We start from the raw sequence: 9798 nt of genomic DNA, 5'->3' as shown, positions 1-9798 counted from the left end.
AACGTGAACTAACGATGAACTAACGATTCTAATTGAAAGAATCCATAAAATCGGTTTTGGGGCGGTAGCGTGAAGTTGACCGCCCCACTTATGTTATTTTTTTTAAATACGTAATGTAGTCGGATCCTAACGATTTCACATGCTGAACTAACATGAACTAACGATGAACTAACGACTACATATCGATTCCAATTGATTGGAACCATAAATACAGTTTTGGAGCGGAAAGCGATGTTGGCGCTCCCCTACTTTAAAAAAAATTCGTACACAAGTTATGCGTCGGATCCTAACGATTTGATATACTGAACTAACGTGAACTAACGATGAACTAACGATATAGATATGCCATTTGCGGGCACTCGATATGGGGCGGTCAACTTCACGTGAAGTTGACCTCCCCACTTTCGTTTTTAAAAAAAAAAAATCTTTTAGTCGGATCCTAACGATTTAAAATACTGAACTAACGTGAACTAACGATGAACTAACGACTACATATCGATTCCAATTGATTGGAACCATAAATACAGTTTTGGAGCGGAAGACGGTGTTGGCGCTCCCCTACTTAAAAAAAAATTCGTACACAGGTTATGCGTCGGATCCTAACGATTTGATATACTGAACTAACGTGAACTAACGATGAACTAACGATAGAGATATGCCATTTGCGGGCACTCGATATGGGGCGGTCAACTTCACGTGAAGTTGACCTCCCCACTTTCGTTTTTAAAAAAAAAACATCTTTTAGTCGGATCCTAACGATTTAAAATACTGAACTAACGTGAACTAACGATGAACTAACGATTCTAATTGAAAGAATCCATAAAATCGGTTTTGGGGCGGTAGCGTGAAGTTGACCTCCCCACTTATGTTATTTTTTTTAAATACGTAATGTAGTCGGATCCTAACGATTTCACATGCTGAACTAACATGAACTAACGATGAACTAACGACTACATATCGATTCCAATTGATTGGAACCATAAATACAGTTTTGGAGCGGAAAGCGATGTTGGCGCTCCCCTACTTTAAAAAAAATTCGTACACAAGTTATGCGTCGGATCCTAACGATTTGATATACTGAACTAACGTGAACTAACGATGAACTAACGATATAGATATGCCATTTGCGGGCACTCGATATGGGGCGGTCAACTTCACGTGAAGTTGACCTCCCCACTTTCGTTTTTAAAAAAAAAACATCTTTTAGTCGGATCCTAACGATTTAAAATACTGAACTAACGTGAACTAACGATGAACTAACGACTACATATCGATTCCAATTGATTGGAACTATAAATACAGTTTTGGAGCGGAAGACGGTGTTGGCGCTCCCCTATTTAAAAAAAAATTCGTACACAGGTTATGCGTCGGATCCTAACGATTTGATATACTGAACTAACGTGAACTAACGATGAACTAACGATATAGATATGCCATTCGCGGGCACTCGATATGGGGCGGTCAACTTCACGTGAAGTTGACCTCCCCACTTTCGTTTTTAAAAAAAAAACATCTTTTAGTCGGATCCTAACGATTTAAAATACTGAACTAACGTGAACTAACGATGAACTAACGATTCTAATTGAAAGAATCCATAAAATCGGTTTTGGGGCGGTAGCGTGAAGTTGACCTCCCCACTTATGTTATTTTTTTTAAATACGTAATGTAGTCGGATCCTAACGATTTCACATGCTGAACTAACATGAACTAACGATGAACTAACGACTACATATCGATTCCAATTGATTGGAACCATAAATACAGTTTTGGAGCGGAAGACGGTGTTGGCGCTCCCCTACTTTAAAAAAAATTCGTACACAAGTTATGCGTCGGATCCTAACGATTTGATATACTGAACTAACGTGAACTAACGATGAACTAACGATATAGATATGCCATTTGCGGGCACTCGATATGGGGCGGTCAACTTCACGTGAAGTTGACCTCCCCACTTTCGTTTTTAAAAAAAAAACATCTTTTAGTCGGATCCTAACGATTTAAAATACTGAACTAACGTGAACTAACGATGAACTAACGATTCTAATTGAAAGAATCCATAAAATCGGTTTTGGGGCGGTAGCGTGAAGTTGACCGCCCCACTTATGTTATTTTTTTTAAATACGTAATGTAGTCGGATCCTAACGATTTCACATGCTGAACTAACATGAATTAACGATGAACTAACGACTACATATCGATTCCAATTGATTGGAACCATAAATACAATTTTGGAGCGGAAGACGGTGTTGGCGCTCCCCTACTTTAAAAAAAAATTCGTACACAAGTTATGCGTCGGATCCTAACGATTTGATATACTGAACTAACGTGAACTAACGATGAACTAACGATATTGATATGCCATTTGCGGGCACTCGATATGGGGCGGTCAACTTCACGTGAAGTTGACCGCCCCACAAAATTGAAAAAAAAAAATACTTAGAATCGGATCCTAACGATTTAATATACTGAACTAACGTGAACTAACGATTATCTATCGATTCTAATTGATAAAAACCATAAAATCGATTTTGGGGCGGTAGCGTGAAGTTGACCTCCCCACTTTTGTTTTTTAAAAAAATCGATGTTGTAGTCGGATCCTAACGATTTAATATACTGAACTAACGTGAACTAACGATGAACTAACGATATAGATATGCCATTTGCGGGCACTCGATATGGGGCGGTCAACTTCACGATCATGTTGGATCCATATCCCCACGCACTCCTTATAGTAGGAGATCCCACATATGGTCGACCTTCACCAATCTGTCTGACGGATGAAACTATGAAAATATGAAAGAAAATATGTCCCAGAACATAAATAAATAGGGTTGCCTAAAAAAATATGGTCAAGGCTATTTTTAATAAATTATTGAAAAAAAAATTTTTTCGCCAAATTTCACCGATTTGTCTGACGAACGAAATAAGTTTCAATGGAAAGTATACAACTTGTACAACATAAATCAACTAGGTTGCCTATCTTTTTCCGGTCACTGTGATGTGGTTGCCGTGTTTAAAGATGTGATTTTATATCGATAATTGCACTCATCTGTCTGACGCTTGAATTACACATCAAAATGATGGTAATTTTATTGCAAATACAATGGTGAATATTTTAGGAAATAATCGCCTCGAAAGAAACAAAATGTACGTGAGGATTTTTTTTTTCGTGTCAACCCTATGATGTGGGATGTTGTTGGAAAGGTCTTTCAAAATAAATAGGGGTTTTAGAAGAACATTTTTTGATAAAGTATATATTTTCGGAAATAATCGCTTTGAAAGAAACAAAATGTGTGTGACAATTTTTTTATCGTTTCAACCTTATAGTGTGGGATGTCGTTGGATAAGCCTTTCAAAATAAACAGGGGTCTTTAAACAACATTTCTTGATAAAGTGAATCATTTCGGAAATAATCGTTTAGAAAGAAAAAAAAACTTTTGAACCATCTGTCCAAAAAATATGAAAAAAATCATGAAAATAGTGCTTAAAAAATTAAATCAAATAAAATTAAAACAAACTTGATCAGTTAAGCCGTTTATGAGTTATCGCTAAAAGTCTTCACTTCTTATTTTAATTAAAAGCTTGGCAACCCTTATTTGAGACCGGATTTTCGCAGGCAACCCCATACCATTGTATTTGCAATAAAATTACCATCATTTTGATGTATAATTCAAGCGTCAGACAGATGAGTGCAATTATCGATATAAAATCACATCTTTAAACACGGCAACCACCTAATAGTGACCGGAAAAAGATAGGCAACCTAGTTGATTTATGTTGTACAAGTTCTATACTTTCCATTGAAACTTATTTCGTTCGTCAGACAAATCGGTGAAATTTGCCGAAAAAAATTTTTTTTTTAAATTTTATAAAAATAGCCTTGACCATATTTCTTTAGGCAACCCTATTTATTTATGTTCTGGAACATATTTTCTTTCATATTTTCATAGTTTCATCCGTCAGACAAATTGGTGAAGGTCGACCATATATGTGGGATCTCCTACTATTATAAATGACCGGGCTCGAAAGACCCGAGAGTTTTAATTTAAAACGGAGATAAAAATAAACATGAGTAAATGTTGTTCTAATCTGAGGGTGGTTTTAGCTTTCAACCTGGGAGTAGGAGTGGAGCAGTCATGTGAGACTGTCCCCGGGAGGCCCCTTCTGAGGGACTGCAGTGTGAGGCTGGAGCATCTCGTTGTGGACACACTGCACACTACTCGGAGCACAGACCGGGCCGGCCGGAGACAAGGTCGTGAAGCTGCTGTAGAGAGCGGATACAGGAACACCATCGTTGGGAATGTTAGAAACTATCACGGTAAATGATTTATTAGTAGTGTGTTGTGTACTTTTTTCCTTAATTGGCTTTTACCTTAATATTTATTTGTGGTGCTAAGTAACCCTTCAGGAAATTCAGGAATCCGTCATATTTGAATTGGTTATGGTTAGTGCCATATATAATATATATATCCCATCAATCAGTGCTGGTGGCCTAGCGGTAAGAGCGCGCGAGCTGCAATCCAGAGGTCGCAGATTCAAACCCCGACTAATAGACTCGTACCAATGAGTTTTTCGGAACTTATGTACGAAATATCATTTGATGTTTACCAGTCGCTTTTAGGTGAAGGAAAACATCGTGAGGAAACAGCTCACACATAAAATCACAATAAGGGCCTAGTTTGCCCTCGGGTTGGAAGGTCAGATGGCAGTCGGTTTCGTAAAACTAGTGTCCACGGCAATTCCTGGGATAAGTTGTCAAGCGAACCCCAGGCTCCCATGAGCCGTGGCAAAATGCTGGGACAACGCGAGGAAGAAGAGATATATATCCCATCAAAAACATAAGTGTGAAATGAGAGCCAAAATCAAAATTAAGAATATGAGTTGTTGTTGACTACGCCGGCAAAAGAGTTGAGATATATACGGGTGCCAGGTTCTAGTTCACTTGGGATGTAATTAAAGTTTAGGATCTGACTTGACTAGTTTAATACGTACAGACTATATGATATTTGTCGGTTACTTTATTTTTGAAATTTAGTTTGTTAGTATAAATTAAGCCAAGACAAATGAGTGTATCCTATATTATCTGAAAAACGTGATACATATTTAATGTAGTAAAATAAATAATTTTTATTGCAGGGCAAACTCCTCGGATGAAACCAAGTGAAATATACCAATGTACCCACTGTGAATATACAACAGCTACACAAATATGGTTTGCCAGGCATTTGAGAAAACATACTAATGAGAAACCATACAAGTGTGAACACTGTAGTTATGCATGTGCCCAAAAAGGACTTTTGCAAGTTCATATAAGAAAACACACTGGCGACAAGCCTTACAAATGTGCCCAGTGTAGTTATGCTAGCAGCCAGAAAGGTCCTTTAAAAGTTCATCTAAGAACACACACTGGCGACAAGCCTTACAAATGCGGACACTGTAGTTATACTAGCAGCGATAGAAGTAATTTGAAACGTCATATAAGAAAACACACTGGCGACAAGCCTTACAAATGCGAGCACTGTAGTTATACTAGCAGCAATAGAAGTAATTTGAAGGTTCATGTAAGAGAACACACTGGTGAAAAACCTTACAAATGCAAGCAGTGTAGTTATGCAAGTGCAAATATTAGAATATTGAATGTTCATGTAAGAACACACACTGGCGATAAGCCTTACAAATGCCACCAGTGTAGTTATGCTAGCAGACATAAAAAGTGTTTGAAGGCTCATCTAGAAAGTCACACTGGTGAAAAACCTTACAAATGCAAGCAGTGTAGTTATGCATGTGCAAAAAAAGAAATATTGAATGTTCATGTAAGAATACACACTGGCGACAAGCCTCACAAATGCCACCAGTGTAGTTATGCTAGCCGCACTAAAGGTAATTTGCAAGTTCATCTAAGAAAACACACTGGTGAAAAACCTTACAAATGTGAGCTATGTAGTTATGCTAGCAGCCATATAAGTCATTTGAAGGCTCATCTAAAAATACACACTGGTGAAAAACCTTACAAATGTGCCCAGTGTAGTTATGCTAGCATCCAGAAAGGTCCTTTGAAAGTTCATCTAAGAACACACACTGGCGACAAGCCTTACAAATGCGGACACTGTAGTTATACTAGCAGCAATAGAAGTAATTTGAAACGTCATATAAGAAAACACACTGGCGACAAGCCTTACAAATGCGAGCACTGTAGTTATACTAGCAGCAATAGAAGTAATTTGAAGGTTCATGTATGTTCACACGGGTGAAAAACCTTACAAATGCAAGCAGTGTAGTTATGCAAGTGCAAATATTAGAATACTGAATGTTCATGTAAGAACACACACTGGCGATAAGCCTTACAAATGCCACCAGTGTAGTTATGCTAGCAGACATAAAAAGTGTTTGAAGACTCATCTAGAAAGTCACACTGGTGAAAAACCTTACAAATACAAGCAGTATAGTTATACATGTGCAAAACAAGAAATATTGAATGTTCATGTAAGAATACACACTGGCGACAAGCCTCACAAATGCTACCAGTGTAGTTATGCTAGCAACAATAAAAGTAATTTGCAAGTTCATCTAAGAAAACACACTGGTGAAAAACCTTACAAATGTGAGCTATGTAGTTATGCTAGCAGCCATATAAGTCATTTGAAGGCTCATCTAAAAATACACACTGGTGAAAAACCTTACAAATGTAAGTAGTGTAGTTTTGCTAGTACCCACAAAGGAAATTTGAATGTTCATGTAAGAACACACACTGGCGACAAGCCTTACAAATGTGAGCAGTGTAGTTATGCTAGCCGTACTAAAGATTCTTTGAAGGTTCATCTAAGTAGAATCCATTTAAAGAAACACACTGGCGAGAAACAATACAAATGTGGCCATTGCAGCTATGCTAGTGATGACAAAGATGCTGTACGAAAACATGAAATTATACATGATGATGAAAAGCGTCACAAATGTGGCCAGTGTAATTATGCTACTATATATAAAATAAATTTATAGATCTATAAATGCAAACATTCTGATGAGATACTTCATAAGAGACGCACTGATCTCGAAGGTCAGCACAAAGGTAAGAAGACTATTTATTTATTTAAACTTTATTGCACAAAAGAAAACTTATCGTACAAAAGGCGGTGTTTGTTTGAATAATGAATGTGTGCTATGTTTATTTCATTTTGTTATTTTAGAGTTAAAGTATGCTGGAGCAGCGGCCAGCAGCAGGCGGCCCTCGCACGCCGCGCACGGCGACGCGCGTGACGCCGCACACGACTACACTTACAGTGCCGCTCCTCCAGGTTAGTGCCGCCGCTCCTCCAGGCTAGTGACGCCGTGCACGACCACACTTACAGCGCCGCTCCTCCAGGCTAGTGACGCCGCACACGACCACACATACAGTGCCGCTCCACCAGGTTAGTGCCGCCGCTCCTCCAGGCTAGTGACGCCGTGCACGACCACACTTACAGCGCCGCTCCTCCAGGCTAGTGACGCCGCACACGACCACACATACAGTGCCGCTCCACCAGGTTAGTGCCGCCGCTCCTCCAGGCTAGTGACGCCGCACACGACCACACATACAGTGCCGCTCCACCAGGTTAGTGCCGCCGCTCCTCCAGGCTAGTGACGCCGCACACGACCACACATACAGTGCCGCTCCACCAGGTTAGTGCCGCCGCTCCTCCAGGCTAGTGACGCCGCGCACAACCACACTTACAGCGCCGCTCCACCAGGTTAGTGCCGCCGCTCCTCCAGGCTAGTGACGCCGCGCACAACCACACTTACAGTGCTGCTCAACCAGGTTAGTGCCGCCGCTCCTCCAGGCTAGTGACGCCGCGCACAACCACACTTACAGCGCCGCTCCACCAGGTTAGTGCCGCCGCTCCTCCAGGCTAGTGACGCCGCGCACAACCACACTTACAGCGCCGCTCCACCAGGTTAGTGCCGCCGCTCCTCCAGGCTAGTGACGCCGCGCACAACCACACTTACAGTGCTGCTCAACCAGGTTAGTGCCGCCGCTCCTCCAGGCTAGTGACGCCGCGCACAACCACACTTACAGCGCCGCTCCACCAGGTTAGTGCCGCCGCTCCTCCAGGCTAGTGACGCCGCGCACAACCACACTTACAGTGCTGCTCAACCAGGTTAGTGCCGCCGCTCCTCCAGGCTAGTGACGCCGCGCACAACCACACTTACAGCGCCGCTCCACCAGGTTAGTGCCGCCGCTCCTCCAGGCTAGTGACGCCGCGCACGACCACACTTACAGTGCCGCTCCTCCAGGTTAGTGCCGCCGCTCCTCCAGGCTAGTGACGCCGCGCACGACCACACTTACAGTGCTGCTCAACCAGGTTAGTGCCGCCGCTCCTCCAGGCTAGTGACGCCGCGCACGACCACACTTACAGTGCCGCTCCTCCAGGTTAGTGCCGCCGCTCCTCCAGGCTAGTGACGCCGCGCACGACCACACTTACAGTGCTGCTCAACCAGGTTAGTGCCGCCGCTCCTCCAGGCTAGTGACGCCGCGCACGACCACACTTACAGTGCCGCTCCTCCAGGTTAGTGCCGCCGCTCCTCCAGGCTAGTGACGCCGCGCACGACCACACTTACAGTGCTGCTCAACCAGGTTAGTGCCGCCGCTCCTCCAGGCTAGTGACGCCGCGCACAACCACACTTACAGTGCCGCTCCTCCAGGTTAGTGCCGCCGCTCCTCCAGGCTAGTGACGCCGCGCACGACCACACTTACAGTGCCGCTCCTCCAGGTTAGTGCCGCCGCTCCTCCAGGCTATACAATACAATACAAATACTCTTTATTGCTATAGTTCGTTTTTTTTAGCATTAGAAATAAGGTAAAAATCTTGATGTGTCTTTTAATTAAAAAACACATTTTAAAAATAAGTTACCGCAAATATGTAACAATTACGAATCTAATACGATCATTTATATTCTTCTGCTTTCATAAGTAATAATATTTGATTTTTAAAAACCGTTTTCCAATTATAAGACGTCAAAATCGCTTACTTTCTTGCAAGTTCTTTCTAATGCTAAAAAAAACGAACTATAGTGACGCCGCGCACGACCACACCTACAGTGCCGCTCCACCAGGTTAGTGCCGCCGCTCCTGCAGGCTAGTGACGCCGCGCACGACCACACACACGTACGCGCGGCTACTCTATTCCAGTCAAATCAGTTACTTTTTTAGAACTGTCAAAACGATTTGCTAGTAAAATAAAAAAGGTAGGTAGTCTAAAACCTTTCAGAACAAATTCTAATAGTAAAAAAAAACGCAGTGTATTAATATACTGGTAACTATGCTAGTAGTAAAAACACTGCTGGAAAACGCAGTGTATTAATATACTGGTACACTAAACTATATAATCCTATACTTCTGACACCTAGAGACATTTACACCTCTAAATACTATAGATTTTTTTGTGTTTTTGTATCTGCATTTTTTTATATTATTATTATTATAGTTTTTTATGTTATTCGACATTAAAAGTCCATATACATCTCTAAGTAATTTGTAATACGTTAGTTTGAATTGGTAGTTGCAGTTAGTTGTACATATTTTATAAAATTGTTGATGTATTGTTTTTATTTTTGCTAGTACATATGTAAATTCAATGTTGACGTGTAAAAATGCCCTTGTGGCCTATTTGCTGAATAAATGTTGAAGTTTTATGTTTTATGCTACACTGGAAACGTGCAAGTACTAACAGGTAGTATTGTTCTCAGGCCTCGAGAGCGGCCTCGACGTGTCGGACGCGGAGACCAAGAGAAAGACAGACGAAGAGAAGACCGCATCGTTATACA

The 9798-nt window shown here is 41.4% G+C and overlaps 1 protein-coding gene across 1 annotated transcript; it reads left to right on the top strand.

Annotated features, from left to right (window-relative positions):
• Nucleotides 1–4068: 4068 nt before the first annotated feature.
• On the top strand, nt 4069–6483 carry LOC134802160 (zinc finger protein OZF-like). The gene is made up of 2 exons (XM_063774754.1): nt 4069–4318; nt 5137–6483. The coding sequence occupies exons 1-2, from the start codon at nt 4069–4071 to the stop codon at nt 6249–6251; spliced, it is 1365 nt and encodes a 454-aa protein (XP_063630824.1). The 3' UTR covers nt 6252–6483.
• The last annotated feature ends 3315 nt before the right edge of the window (nt 6484–9798 follow it).

The sequence above is a fragment of the Cydia splendana genome, chromosome 24 (assembly GCF_910591565.1).
Source record: "Cydia splendana chromosome 24, ilCydSple1.2, whole genome shotgun sequence".
Classification (NCBI taxonomy): domain Eukaryota; kingdom Metazoa; phylum Arthropoda; class Insecta; order Lepidoptera; family Tortricidae; genus Cydia; species Cydia splendana.
Note: the sequence above shows the minus strand (reverse complement) of the source record. Positions and strands in the feature narration are given on the sequence as shown.

Bases quoted from the DNA above. Each gene is read 5' to 3' on its own strand.
- LOC134802160 (XM_063774754.1), top strand. From the start codon at position 4,069: ATGAGTAAATGTTGTTCTAATCTGAGGGTGGTTTTAGCTTTCAACCTG. The intron at 4,319-5,136 runs GTAAATGATTTA...TTTTTATTGCAG, and splicing joins GAATGTTAGAAACTATCACG to GGCAAACTCCTCGGATGAAA.